This window comes from Uloborus diversus, chromosome 2 (assembly GCF_026930045.1).
Source record: "Uloborus diversus isolate 005 chromosome 2, Udiv.v.3.1, whole genome shotgun sequence".
Classification (NCBI taxonomy): domain Eukaryota; kingdom Metazoa; phylum Arthropoda; class Arachnida; order Araneae; family Uloboridae; genus Uloborus; species Uloborus diversus.
The window spans coordinates 173,947,397-173,963,052 of record NC_072732.1 but is presented as its reverse complement, the minus strand read 5'-3'; the positions used below and the strand labels follow the sequence as shown (position 1 = coordinate 173,963,052).

Sequence of the window (15,656 nt, the reverse complement as noted above, 5' to 3'; positions counted from 1 at the left end):
TTTTTGAATACAGTTGTGTATTTTTCTTTTTTTAATAGTTTTGTTTTGATTCATGATAGTCTACGTTTTGCACACTTTTCACATTGCATGAATTCAGTACTGGAAATGATTAAAACCTGTAATTACAGCATTTGACCATATTTCAGAGTTTTCAACATAGTTAAGAAGTGCTCATTGCTTTAATTCATCTGATCGTTCTCTACATCAGTGTTTCTCAACCTCTTTTGACCCACGGGTCGGTAAAAACAAATGAAAAACATTTCGGACCTGTGAAATTTTTATCCTTTTCTTAAAAATAAATAAAATAAATAATAATAATTATAATAACTCTCGGGGCGGTAAAAAACTTGTCAAAAAATTCTGCGTACTGATGAGGTTTTTTTTTTTTTTTTTTTTTACAAAGTAATATTAAAGATGAATAAAACAATAAATATCTACAGACTTTATTTGGTATCAAAGAGCTGTCACAAATATATTTAAAGTTAAAGACGAGTAATTATTTGAATAATCATAGTTAAGTTAATGATCATTTGTGAGAAATAACCGCACCGAAAGTAAAGTGTAGATGTACTTATGAATTATTTACATGAACAGTCAAAAATATTCTGGGATATTCAAGTTACGATAAAACAAAATCGTTTCTCAAACGTTCAACATTTCAATCAAAATAACAATAAAATAAAATGCGCATAAAATTTTTCGACAGTTAAAAATTTAAAGAAACTCCTAACACTATCGAATAACCGCTAACAGGAAATGATTCAAACACTTGAACGAAAAAGCAAAAGAAAAAGATAGACGGAGAGAGATTTCTTTTTTATTTTTTGCACTCGCTACACGAAGCACAAGAATCATTTTTATTTAGGTTCTCACTTGTTGGTTATTGAAAATATCATTGCGGTTACTATTTCGGTGATTAAATGTTGCTTATCGAGTACTCAAGAAAATAATGATAGATACATTTAGTAGCGTTTTGTGTGAATGATGGAATTTTCACGATAGTAACGGTAACCTGAAAATAAACAACTAATGGTACTACGGTATCGTAACGGACTAACGGTAACTGAAAAGCATTAAACGTACTTTTAACTATGTTTGAAAGCCCTAAAAGCTACAAAGTGATCAAAAGCTGTACTTACTTGTTATTTTAAAGAATTATCCTACAAAAGTTGAGATTTAATCCAATAGTGTACTTCATTCAATGTGAGAGACGTAGAAGCCACGCGTAGTGCAATCTATCATTCGTCCGCCATATTGAAGTGGTTGAATGGTGAATGTATGCCGGAAGCGCATGCGCCAGCAAGCCATTTAGCGATTGCTTGCTGTTTTGGCACCCCTGTCTACGACTGTCTGCTACTTTCGCACCTCTGCTTTACTTCCTGGCCAGTATGGCACCCTTGGTCACCATGCTTTCACCTTAGGGGGAATATATTCACTCGTCTGGAACCTCTGGTTATAACAGTGTATTCCGGGCTGATGAATGATAAAAAGCACGAAATTTCAGTCCTCGGATGGAATAACTGAGCTGACGGTGTATTTTATGTATTTCTGCATTAACCCTCGCTTAGGGCGGTAACTTAAAGCAAAGAAGGAATAGAATTAGTTTTGGAAACAGTTGTTGAAATAAAATGAAACAATTTTCATTTTCTTTACTAATAGTAAAGCTCAAAGTTTGTATGGATATCTGCCCGGGTGTCTCTCTGTGACGCGCATAGCGCCTAAACCGTCCGGCCGATTTTCACGCAACTTCGACCAGAATTAGTTTGTAGCATGGGGGTGTGCAACTTGAAGCGATTTTTCGAAAATTCGATTTTGTTCTTTTTCTGTTCCAATTTTAAGAACATTTTACCGAGCAAATTATCACAACGTGAACGAGTACTTTAGCAAATTATCATAACGTGGAACTGCAACATTGGCGAGCAAATTGGCGAGAAATTCATCCTCCATTATTTGTAAATGTACAGGCGAACCTAATGACCTTTTAATTTTCTACTACGGTCACAGCCGTGCGGGTACCGCTAGTTAAATCATAATTCTCTAGTTTGTCTGAAACTTTTTTGTGGTAATACAGCACACGCTTTTTTTTTTTTTTTTTTTTTTTTTTGAAATTCCAGATTACATGGCTTCGGAATCAAAAACCTTTGAAGGAATCTGATCGAATAGAAATGACCGTGATTTGCGAAGATTTGGACATAACGAAAATGACGGTGACTATTAAAAGCGCCAAGCCTGAAGACGCTGGAACCTACCAAATCATCGCCGAGAATAGGGAAGGAAAATCTGTCACCTCCCTCATTCTAAATGTTACAGGTGAGGTGTCCATTTCATTTATAACAAACCAAACATTTCAAAGATGAGAGATTGCAAATAAACTTGACCTGAAAATGGTAACTTGCCACTCTACACCTGGCGACTAAATAAAATACTGAATCCGACTCTTTGCAAAACATTTTGCCGTGCAAGTGAAAGTTATATATTTTATAAGTATATAATAAATATTTTTTGTACTTGCGAAATCACGCATGTAAGTGTAATTTCTTCGTCAATTTTTTTTTAATTATACATATTTATTTATCAATAAATATATATGAATCGGTTATATGGTCACTCCGCTAAAAAGGTCGGTTTCGTGAACTCCCGAGGGGTGACCTTATATTGAGGTCCGACGCCTTTTTTGCTCTCGAAAAGTTCGTTCGTGATAGGAAAAGCGAAAATTTCTACATTTTTCACTCTTATTGCTTTTTATAAGGCATAGTCTTTTGAAACTAATATACGCATTTAAATATTTCTGATTATTTTTGTATGTTGAAATAGACTAGAGTGATATTTATTCAGTGTCTTGTTGAACTTTGCTTTCTGTGTAAAGCCTTGTTATAAATAAATGTAAGGCTATAACCCGGTTATCCATTTTTTTAGAAAAACCTAAGAAGCCCAAAGACGAGCCACCTACTTTTGTACAAACTTTCAGTGATGTTATTTGTTCAGAGAAAGATACTCTTACGTTAACTGCAAAAGTACAAGGAACACCAACTCCTGAAATAGTGTGGTACAAGTAAGTGTATACTTACGATTAGTTTTATTCTGCAGTGCAAAAATACATTTTTTGCTCAATTATACAAATTAAAACGCTGTGTTATGAGTTTTTGTATTATATAAAAATATATTTGTAAATTTTTAGGAATGGAAAAATATTGAAGCCTTCAAAAGTTATTCAGCAAACAGTCAACAAAGAACTTTGCACTCTGGTTATACCTGATATAAAGGAAACAGATACTGGTGATTATAAATGTGTGGCCAAAAATCCAAAAGGAACTGTTGAACATTCCGCTAAAGTAACTGTACAAAGTAAGTAATTCCCCTTCTAATTCGATTGCGTGCGCTTTTATTTACTTTACATTTGAACAATATCGATCATATTAGTTCGTTAGTTTAAAATAGTTTTAAAAAAAATACATTCTAAAACTGTCATTTTATTCAAAGCAATATTTAGGATGGCAATGTATTGGTATCACGGAGAGATGGCGGCTGAACTGGAAGCGAGAGGCCGCTTCATTCTGCTATAGGTAGACTCAGCAAGAACGCGGAAGCAGTAAAGGCTCGCGTTCTCGCATTTCTACTCATTGAAAAATGAAGTGGTCCGTTTCCGCTTCGAGTTCGAGCACCATCTGTCCCTGATCAAGCTTTAAAGTGGTCTAGACGAGTTTTCAAAACAATGCCATCATAGATCATAATAAAAAATATATTAGAATTTTAAATAATCAGCTAAATAACTACATAAAACAAAATAACATAAAACAAACCTTAAGAGGTAAACTAATACATGTACAAATACCCTCCTGTAAAATTAAACGACATTAAAAACTTCATTGTTTGTAGAAAATTTAGCCAAGTGATCATGTTACTGTAACCCAGGTTTTCCTATGAAAATATAAGACTATTTTGAATTTTTAATGATATTTAAAAATCATTAGTATTTTCCTCTTTCCAATTTCACAATAGTATATTCAAAAAAAAATTTTTTTACAACTACTGTTTAATTATTGATAGATAATGCTGAGCTGAAGTATTCTTTAAATAGTAAAATAATTTAAATATGTTCTTTTAGCGTTAATGTCATTATTAGCAAGTTTAAAGGTTTTCTTAAAATAATCTTTTTGGAGACAATTTTCTCCCGATGTTTCTTAACACAATTATTACATTTATAAATTATTTGTTTTCATTTCAATCTCTTTTCAGAAACGGGTGTAGACTTTACGCAAAAATTGTATGATGTGGAAGTTAAAGAACGAGAACCAGTCGTATTTTCAATAGAAGTTTCTCATCCAAGTGCTAAGGTAAATTGCAGTTGCAAATAATAATTTTAAAAGTAATAATTGACTTTGTATAACTACTTTCAGACAAAATCTACTATACAATCTGTACAATGTGCATTTACCATCCCAAAAAAATGTGCACACTTAAACATGTTTTTGTGCGATTTTTTTTTCTCTCGTTTTTTTAAAATTTATTTCCTTATTCGGAAATTTTGTCCGACTATTTGGCAAAGTAATCATCACTTGGTTTATTTTGATTTCGTTTAAAGAAATGATTCCTAGTCATTTCGTTAGTTTTTGGGTTATTTTCTATGTAAGACTTTTTTGCGGTTCTAATGATTCTTTAATGTATTACAGAAACAACTTTTCATAGCAACTCGTGAAGTTTTCCACAGTTTTTCATGCGATTTTTTTATGCGGTCCCTATCCACCACATAAAACAGGTTTGGGTGTAATTTGCAAAAAAAAAAAATAAATAATAATAATAATAATGGCAATTACACGCTTTACTAACACTTTGTACTTTTGAAACTATCACACTGGGTTTAGACAAAAATACAAAGTTATTGCTGAAAATGTAATATAATTATAAATAACTATTTTATAGGTGACTTGGCATAAGGATGGAGAACAGATTAAACCCGATGACAGAATAAAATTCGTTGAAGACGGCTGCACTCGTAAACTACTAATTCAAGAATCTAACATTAATGATGAAGGAGAATATACCTGTGTACTGGGAGAAAAAGAATGCACGGCTGATTTAGTAGTTGTTGGTAAGAAATCTCTTTTTCCTCTTAATTTTTTAATTGCATAAGAGAAAAAAAAACAATTTCCAAACTTTATCAGTTATCAAGCTCTAAACCGTAGTTTAATTATAGTTATTCATATTGTTCGCGAAGTTTCTCCAGACCTATCTAATCTAATCTAGACATCGATTTATAGTCACAGCTTTTCTAAGTTTAAGAAAAATTTCCTTTCATTTCACTTCCGTCAAAAATATGGTCGAAAATACTTCATTAGTGAAAAGTTTAACAAAGTTATGATCGTTGCTTTTTGATTGAAGTGTAGAATTATTATTTGATCCCCACCACCGAATATTTTAATTATCAAAGAAACTAAAACTACCCATTACACTCAGAATGAAAGGAATTTAATAAAAGAATTTAGAGCTTGGCAGATTTCTTGTTAGTTTCAGATTATTTTTTCGCTAACTTCAGTTTTGTTTTCGAAATTCAGAAATCATATTTGAATACCGTTCTGATATGAACGTTCCATCAGTTGATACTGGGCTCGGGTATTGGAATATGTGGTTTCGATTTTGAACAATAACTTATTCACCTCCCCTCTTTTGAGTCACGGAGCTTTTTTTTTCTTAAAAACTCCGTGAACCAAAATACATTATTTTCTTTCGTCTTTAGTTAACTTTTAATTTTGAAGCACACGCTAATTAAAAACAAAATGAACGTTTACATTCAGTGGTAAATGTGTGTTAGATTTAACAAACTCGAACGTTTTCGACTCTTGGCACACTTTAAAGAAATAGAACTTTCACACGGCACCCTAGTACAGCTCTATTATATAATATAAGTGCACCAGATAAGACTACCCTGACGTCCATACCCTAGTACCTCGCTCATTTATGATTAAATTGACTTCAACTTTTGCATGCTCATCAGATGATTCCTAAAAACTGAGAAAAATATTAAACAGGTGAAAATTTAAGTTCTAATGGGGTTGTTTCCAAAATCTTAAAAGCATTTTTCCCTGAAAGAATATGCTAAAAAACATAGGATCTGATCATTTTTTAAATTATTTGTTTAAGTTTAATATTTTTTAAAAATTACTTAAACCGGCCCGCTTTCATTGTTTAAGCTTCTGCCGATGACATCACAAATGACGAAATGCCATTTCGTGTTGCCATTCACAGAGAAAAATATTTAATTCGCATCTTTACACACGTGTATTGGCAACGATATGGTTGATAGCAAGCGTAGAGCGCAATTTTAATTCGCTTCTTGATTATCATAACGTGGAAATGCGGTGGAAAGATGCGCCAAATTGCATCATTTGTGACGTCATCAAGACCACGTCTTGTTTGAAAAATCGGACAGTTAAAAAATTAATTAAAAAATAACTGTTGGAAAAATAAATAAATTTTCTGGGTCCATGTTATTATTTTTTTCGCTCATTCTATCAATTTCACTGACTAAAAGTATTACTTTTGACTGAATTAAACAACCCCATCATGTTTTTCAGCAGTTTTAACAAAGGAAGACGGTTTAGCCTTATTAGGAATATAAATTAGGTTTCAAGAACAATAAGTAATTTTTTTCATACTAGTAACCTAAAGTGATCCATATCGAAACGAAACTTACCGTAAAATAAGGTCAGGAAGTTTTGACATCATTCTTGTGTAACCACTTTTGTTACCGTGTTCCTGTTTGTTTCTGTTGTCTGGTAGTTACAAACTGCTTGTTGATAACACTTTATAATCAGTTAATGTTTCTGATGGCAATGAAGTCACGATCTAGAAAATTTTTACTATGCTACATCAATGAGGGAATGCCCTTTTTTTGCACACCTAACTTTCATTTATATTGACACTATGGATACTTTCGCGGCTCCCCTCATCTCTTTCTAAGGGACCCCAGGGTGCCGCGGCACCCAGTTTGAGAACCCCTGTACTAGAGTTTTGTGTTTCACAGTCTTACCACTAAAATCATATAACATGTGTCATCGTACCATCTTGTTGGCAACAGAATCTAAAGAATCTAACTATCTACAATATTATATCAGTACTTAACTATTGTATGCCGTATTTTATAATGTTAATTTTACAATTAATTTTGATTTATTAATATTCATGCAGAATGTGTTTGCATCAGTGTTCAAACTACATTACAGAAAAAAATTAAGTGTTGCATATTTCTGTACCACAGGGTACAGAAACGTACATAACTTACGTAAGACCGAAAATGAGGAATTTCGGGTTCTTGCTCCTCTGCATTTAGAATCCTATTCCCACATTGATCCATAATAACATTATTCTATTTTGGAAAAAAAACATCCTTTATAATTTTTATCAGTGCTATAAGAACACGAGTACAAACCTTTGTATGCACCAGACAAACGTTTTAACGTTCTCTTGCATAGTAGCGATGTGACTTATGTTAATCTGGCTTTCAGGTACAGAATTGATGGTGTAATACATACAGTAAAAATATTTTTTCTTTTCGGGGCTAACTTTTGACACAGACACATTCATTATGTTATTGATCAAAATAAGTGTATGTCTGTGCATAAAATTACATCCTTTAACCACGTTTATTTTTGCTACATTGTGAGTGCGAATATTCGAGATTTTTATTATTGTTTCCTTTTTCAGAGCTTCCTCCTGACTTTAAAGGTGAAATGAAGGACGTTACCGTCGCCAAAGAACAAAGTGCTTCCTTCCAAGTCGAGCTGACAAAAGGCGATGCCCGAGCACGGTGGTATAAAAATGGTATGTAATCAGATATTAAAGCAGCCCGCAGAATAAATCGTAATGAACTTGATTCAACACTGAATACTATTTTTCATGTTAAGTGTACTACATCTTATATAATTAAAAACGGAGTGTTTGTATCTATATATGTACCTATGTATGTCTAAGCTTCTTCTCCCGAACGACAGTGAACTGACCATCGAACCTGGTATCGATGGATTCGTAATCTTCCCGTCTTCATGTTTGGCTATTTAACAAAATCCTTCGATAATAATTAGCCGAGATATCAATTAAAAACTATTAATTATGACACTTAGATTTCGACATAAAATCCCTATTTTTCGAAGGCTTTCCTCCATTCAAATTATTATTTAGTGCTTCATTTCAACTTTCTGCAACAATGCTTTTAATAAAATGTATAGCGGGTGAAGAAAATCATTGAGGTAAAAGATCTGTTGCCATTTTTTTTCTCGAATGTGAACAGGTAAAATTCTTGTTTTTGTTTTGAGGCTTTTCCTGTAATCACAGGGGATTTAAAATATTTACTTTTAGGGTTCTTTTCCGCAATCTGCCACAAAATTTCACTGACTTTTTTTTTTTTGGTTCAAGCCTGAATGTTGAACTCACGCCACTTGACATAACTTTTATTTTCGAGGTGGACCGTTCAAAGCCGGGCATCGCAGTTAGTATGATATAAAAAAATCGTTCAATTTTCCACTCTGCTATTACATTTTTTCCAGTTTTTGTAAAAAATTTCTATGCCTGATTTCTTGTAAGAAGTAAAAGCATCACTGTTTTAGCCGAAACAAATAAAAAGTAAAAATAATAGATAAACCCAATATTATTAAAGTGATTAAAACAATGAAGACCTTTTTTTCTAATAATAATAATAGACTGTTTCATCACTGAATAAAGGGATTAGCAAGATGTGAAAATAATCTAAATAAGACAAGTTTCTACTTGGTGTATTTTCATCCAGAAGTTCATTTCTTTATGCACTAACAAATTGATTCCCCTTAACCCCTATATCGCGTTTGAAAGAGTTCTTTACTTTTTTAGCTTTAATAACGTTGATTATGTTATTAATGGTTTGCTATTTTATGCACTCTTTTAACATTAACGAGACCCTATTAGATTTTTCTCACAATTTTGAGGGTTCCTAAGGCCCTTCCCAATTCTTTAGTTTATAGGAAAAAAGTACCTCAATGATATGGTAAGAAAATACCAATAATCCTTTTCAAGATCGATAGTTCTTAGCTGAAATTAATGATCCATTTTGTGCGATTTGAGGAGCGACAAATAATCTTTATTAATAACTAGTGATACCCGCACGGCTTTGCCCGTAATAGAAAAATCAAAAGGTCTTTTGGTTCGCCTGTATATTTACAAATAATGTATGATGAATTTTCTCGCCAGTTGGCTTGTACCCATCTTACGGTTCCACGTTATGATAATTTCCTAATTTACTCGTCCATCTTATATTTTTTTCTTAAAATTGGAATATAAAAGGAACCACATCGAATTTTCGAAAAATCGCTTCGAGGTGCACACCCCCATGCTACATACTAACTTTGTACCAAATTTCATGAAAATCGGCCGAACGGTTTAGGCGCTATGCGCGTCACTGACATCCTACAGACATCCAGACATCCTCCGGACAGAGAGACTTTCAGCTTTATTATTAGTAAAGATAATAAAGCTGAAGTCTCTCTGTCTGGATCTCTGTGACGCGCATAGCGCCTAAACCGTTCGGCCGATTTTCATGAAATTTGGCACAAAGTTAGTATGTAGCATGGGGGTGTGCACCTCGAAGCGATTTTTCGGAAATTCGATTTTGTTCTTTTTCTATTCCAATTTTAAGAACAAAATTATCATAAAATGGACGAGTAAATTACGAAATTATCATAACGTGGAACCGTAACATGGGCACAAGTCAATTAGTGAGATACGAAATTATCACAACGTGGAACTGTAACATGGGTACAAGCCAATTGGCGAGAAAATTCACCATACATTATTTGTAAATATACAGGCGAACCAAAAGACCTTTTAATTTTTCTATTACGGGCAAAGCGGTGCGGGTACCACTAGTTTTAAATGAAATCCATGTTTATCATCATACATAGCTACAATGGTTTTCTTCTTCTCAAACAGTCCCTAATAATACCAGGAATTAATGCTTTATTATACGGCGGTCCTTTCTTATAGATACGTGTAGGTTTTTTCAAAGGTTTAGGACATTTTTACTTTGTAAAAGACAGCTTCTAGAGAAAAAATAATGTGTTGTAAATGTTAATTTTTTATGCAATTGATAACTAAAATTTAAAACTTTTACAGATAAAGAAATTGAGTTCAGTGAACACGTTATGCTTAAAATTGAAGGCAAGAGGCAGAAACTGATCATCTATAACGCAAGTTTTGAAGATGCTGGAAGTTATACGTGTGTGGTTGGGAATAAAAAGAGGACTGCAAAATTAAGCGTTGAGGGTGAGTTTTCAATTTTTAACAAAATAAAATAGTCAATGAGTGGTGCCTTTCAGCATTATAGGAATTCATTAAAAAAATTCCGTCTTGATGTTTCACTTCATTCCATACGTTATCACTAGATTGTATCTTTTTTTTTAGTGTTTTAAACAGTTTAAATTTTTTTGGAAATTTGCTGTTTACTTCTACACAATTTAATTTTTGTTAAAAGAAATTGACACCAAGCTAAACTACTTTTTCTAAAGTTTTTTCCTTTTTACTAGTTCATGTACTTAATTTTTTGCCTTTATAAAAGAGGATACAAATTAAATGTACTGTTTAGCCTATTTGCAACTCTATAAAAAAAGGCTAATGTACAAAACTATTTATGATAATGTAGACAATTTTCAGTTTGAGTACGTAGAAATCTGCCAAAATTATTTCATTAATATTAATTTGCATCCGATTTTCTACTTTAAGCCAGCAATAAAGGGCACCGCTTTAAATATATGATATCTTTAATACATTTGAAAATAAACTTGGTCATCAAACTTTTAATATTGCACAGCGACCATTAAAAAAAATTCAATTTCATTATTTAGCGCCAACAGTGGAATTCACTGCTAAATTACCTGAAAAGATGACCGTGCCTCAAGACACAGACGTCAGCTTCACTGTAGAGCTCTCGCGACCTGATGTTCCTGTTAAATGGTTAAAGGATGGAGAGCCTGTGCCTGAGAAAGAGAAGGAGAAATTCCAATTCGTCAAAGACCGAAATGTTTATAAAATGCTTGTGCGACGAGCTCAGAAGGACGACGCCGCTGAATACAGCTGTGTTGCAGGAAACGTGAAAACAACTACTAAACTGCAAGTGCAAGGCAAGAAACTTTCTTTCTTTCTTTTCTTTTTCTAATTATCAACTCAGTGGCAGAATTTTCTTCTGTAGTCTGTGACGTATGTTAAAAAAAAATCTAAAATAGTCTGCAAGGTAAACCAGCATTAGATTAGCCATAATAAATATTGTAAAGTATCACTTAAGAATGTGTGAAAATCTAATCCTGAATTTAAAAATTAACTGTATAGACAGGGGGGAGGGGAGAGAAGGGTTAGGCTCGGGCCAATCCTGAAGGGGGCCCGAGATAGGTGAAATATATGTAGAGACGTAGGGGTAAACAAGATGGAGGAGCGCCCGTAAGTCCTTGCTGACGGGCCCCAAAATTTCTGTGCACGCCCCTGTGTATAGATTTCTATATTATGTTCTTTGCAAGCTAACCACACAAATAATAGAGAGCGTCAAACTTAGGGAATGCGCTAAGTTCCTTTTATTTTTATTTTTTCAACTTTTTCTTCTTAATCTAAGCTAAAGATTTTTACTTTAAATTGTACAAATTCGTAAAAAGAGCGATTTAAAAAATCGTATCTCCCAACTCAGCCAATCTTTACGAATGGGAGCGCAGAAGTTTGATCGATTATAAAAAACTCATTTTTGGTGGAAATTATCTATCATGTTTGTTCATCAAAATTATCCATATTTATTGTTACTGTAAAATGTGAAAACAATTAAGACTTTTTTTTTAATTTTAAAATTTTTTATCAATTCCGTAAAATTAGACAAAAAAGCACATTTTTGCAATTTTTTAAGAAAACAAAAATCGTAGAGGAAAAATAATTTTTCGCTCCAAAAGTCAAGGTCATTTTTGACAATAAATGAAAAAAAAAAGTTTCACTAGCAAAACTTATTTTTATACAATTTTTTGAAATTTGTGTTCTATTTGGGAACATAGGCACTTAAAAAAGGTTGATGTTATGCTAAAATATCAATTTTTCTTCAGTTTGAGGGTCTGTATAATTTTTAAAACTGAATATGGAAGTTGATTTCACTCAAGAAAGAAGGAAATTGGTCAATAGAAGAATGTAAGCAAAAGAGTTCTATTTACGTCACAGGTTTCTGGTCCTGTGGGAGGGCAGGACCGTAGAGCAGGGATTAGCAAGTGGAGGGAGCAAGTCCAACCATTGGCTTTTCAAAAGCTGAGACGAAGACGCCAAGTCATGTGAATCAACAACGACAAATAGCTGACATGTTTTGCGTGAAACTAGCGAATGAAGCCTGATTTCTTCCAATGCTTTGCTTTAAATCTATCACGTGACTTGGGACCTTTGTCTCACGAATGAAAATCTTCACTCCCTCCCTTTTGTCTCTTCTCAATTTGCAGGACCTGATCGGGGAGAAAATGAGATACGTGCAATTCAAAGGCCCAGTGATGCATCCGACTTAAACCTTAAATAAAATGCATTAGTATTATAAAAGAGGGCAACTCAGCTCCTAACAATTCCTAATGGCAGATGAACTTAGCGCAGCTGCTTCTGTTTTTGAAAAAACTAAACAAGCGATCCTGATACAACACTAAAGAGCCCTCTAAATTTTATGCTGAGAGGGTTAGAAGAAGCGAGACTGTAGATGCAGCAGCGTAGATTTTGGAGTCAAAACCTCTCCCAAAAGGCCTTGCTTTTAATATTACTGCCGATCTTAATACAGTGTTTATATTTATGTAAGGATTTTTGTAACCTACTCCAGAAGGCATTATTCTGACTGTGCGACCACTGAGTAATTATACTATTAACTAAGTTTTAAGCAAAATGCTACAATATTGAAGTTTTTTTTTTTTTTTTGAAATGTGTAACTGTAACATTATATTTCCCCAAGTTGGTTAAAAACAGTTACCTTTAGCAAAAAGCCAAAAATTGTCAATTAATTACCTAAAGCTGATATATTATAGTAAGTAGCTTCAGTTATTTATTCTGAAAAAAAATAATTGGAATTTAGTTTATTCGATTGCATCGGTAAACTTTGACCTTTACCATACCATTTTAAACGCGTTTGTGGTCCCTGAATATTTTTACGCGATTTTTTTTTTGTTTTATTTGTTGGAACGCAATGAAATTCTGTACTCTAGCTGCTTTTAGTCTCAGGAAAAATAGGAGTTTCTATTTGAAAATTCAGAGTTTGTGTTCATATTACTTTGTATATGGCCCCTTATTAAAATTTCACTTACATGCTTTTAAAGGAGACTTTACTCTATTTCGGACGACAACCTTTTTTCTTTTCTAGCACGCATAATAGCCGAATAATTAAGGGTAGTTTTTTTTTTTTTTTTTTTTTTTTTTTTTTTTTTTTTTTTTTTTTTTTTTTTAATGACTTTACCTAGTCTATTTTCAACTTTCCATTAAAGTATCCATTTATAAGATCCGTAAAAAACCTTATTTTACAGTCGATCAAATTTGATTGTAATTTCTCCGATTGACTATGTTGTGAATTGTACTTACGTTGAATATCTCATTCACAGAGGCTCATGCTGAATTCACACTGAAGCTTCGAGATGTCGTCGTGCGCGAGAGTGATACGGCCACTCTGCTGGTGGAAGTGACTCGGGAGACATTCGAGGTGAGGTGGATGAAGGACGGACAGACATTAAAACCAACAGACAGGGTAATCATGGAGAAGGAAGGTTGCAGGAGGAGGCTCATCATCAAAGATACACATCTCGAGGACAGAGGCATGTACTCATGCGTCTTGGAAGAAAAAATGAGTTCCTCTACGCTAACAGTCGAAGGTATGTTCGAAAATTCTGCCTATCCTATGTCAGTTCACATGTCAGTCAATAATAATCCAAGAAAACATGCATCCTGCTTTTGTGCAGGGTGATTAAAACTAAACTGACATGATGTCCGTTTAACTTTAATCACCCAGGCTGATGTACTACATCATCCGGCCGAGATTTACGTAAGAAAATTCAGTTAAAAATTTTGGCAATAGATGGCGCAGTACTAGTATAACCGTATGCAAATGAGTAGCCAATCTAATTTCCCTATGTATGCGAAAAGTGTTCTTCGAAAAATCGTTTGTCCGTGTGAATATACCTCTGGACAAAAAATCATGCATATTAATCATGAAGCATTTTTGCTTAAATGAGAGTATTGTTCCGTTAACACTCCGTAGTTACCGGTAGATGAAAAACTAAAAAATGTGGTGATGCGCTATCACTATCAACATACCAACAAGATATGCACATGGAACACACAATCACTTAATCAATAAAATATTTCTTTATTATCATTATATGCGAACAGTTATCTTTCCATTTCACATTGTTGGAGCGCCACTTGGTGGCGAAGTTTCAAACTACATTTTTTGAGATAATCTCGTCTAAATAATCTTCTGCCTAAAATATATTTGAAGTTTTATTCGAATATACACTGCAGAACCGGAGCAATGAAACCCTGAGTTGTGTCAGTTTAGTTTTAACCACTCTGTAGAAAGCTAGCTCTTGTTTTCAAATACGGCAAAAAATGTCGATTCACTGTCTACAATAAATGTTCAAATGTCTAAAATATTTTTAGTAAGTGAAAATTTCACTGAAAGGTACATGAACGTTGAATTTTAACTTGAAATACGAATGCGCCCTAAACTCAAAAGAATTTCACTTACTTTCGAAATTAAAGAATTTAAGGCTCACATTAACGTTTAAACAATTACTTTAACCGACTGATGTTCATGTAGGCATGTATTCTTCAAAATGCACTGTAAGCTGTAATGATATCTATGTCCTGTTCACTACAAGTTTTTCGTCATCTTTGAAGGCATTTTTAGGCGAGATCGTAAATTAACAGTTAATACAAAAAATCAGTTGCATTTGCTCATCTAATTTCTGTAAAATACAAAAAGGGAAAACTATAAAAGTCAATAAATGTGCTAAATAAGCTAAAACAATACATAGTTTTAAAATACAACATTTTTTTTTTTTTTAAGTTTGTGAAAACTATTTCTGTGTTAAAAACAAACAGAACGCGTCATTCATACTGAAATCAATTTGTAATGTTTTGATTTTGTGCTCGTATCATTGCAGCAACTCCACGTGTCGTGTCCGAGAAGCGACACTTCAAGGGAAAACGCGGTGGCAACGTCATTGTCGATGTGGAGTTCTTGGCTCTACCTCAGCCGAAGATTGAATGGTCCTACAAAGGCAAGCCCATCACTTCGGACAAGAAGCGATCGGTGGAAAATTACGGCAACAAGACCGTGGTCACCATCAAGAAGGTGGACGATGCAGACGTTGGAAATTACACCCTCAAGCTGACGAACAAATGCGGAGAGTGCAAGACGGATTTTGAAGTTTCCATCATAGGTAAAATCAAAAGTTTAAGATTCAGTAACAGTGATTAAGTAAAATTGTTCCACGGCGATTGATTTTCGTACCATTTTATGCAATATCGAGAATGTGGGAAATAATTTTTCGAGCCAAATGAATACTTTGGCTTAGTGGCGCACAAGCATTTTTGCCAGGATAGCTGCAACTGATATTAAAATGAACCTCGCGAACCAGAACACATATAAA

General features: G+C 33.6%; 1 protein-coding gene across 2 annotated transcripts in view; it reads left to right on the top strand.

Annotated features, from left to right (window-relative positions):
- LOC129216163 (titin-like) overlaps positions 1-15,656 on the top strand; it is a 279,902-nt gene that overhangs the window by 239,274 nt on the left and 24,972 nt on the right. For both annotated transcript variants that reach the window (XM_054850333.1, XM_054850332.1), the window contains exons 80-89: positions 2,115-2,310; positions 2,917-3,052; positions 3,179-3,345; positions 4,237-4,334; positions 4,921-5,089; positions 7,702-7,818; positions 10,138-10,287; positions 10,866-11,141; positions 13,608-13,874; positions 15,168-15,446. In XM_054850333.1, the coding sequence (XP_054706308.1) occupies positions 2,115-2,310; positions 2,917-3,052; positions 3,179-3,345; positions 4,237-4,334; positions 4,921-5,089; positions 7,702-7,818; positions 10,138-10,287; positions 10,866-11,141; positions 13,608-13,874; positions 15,168-15,446 (1,855 nt within the window). The remainder of the gene's footprint in view (positions 1-2,114; positions 2,311-2,916; positions 3,053-3,178; positions 3,346-4,236; positions 4,335-4,920; positions 5,090-7,701; positions 7,819-10,137; positions 10,288-10,865; positions 11,142-13,607; positions 13,875-15,167; positions 15,447-15,656) is intronic.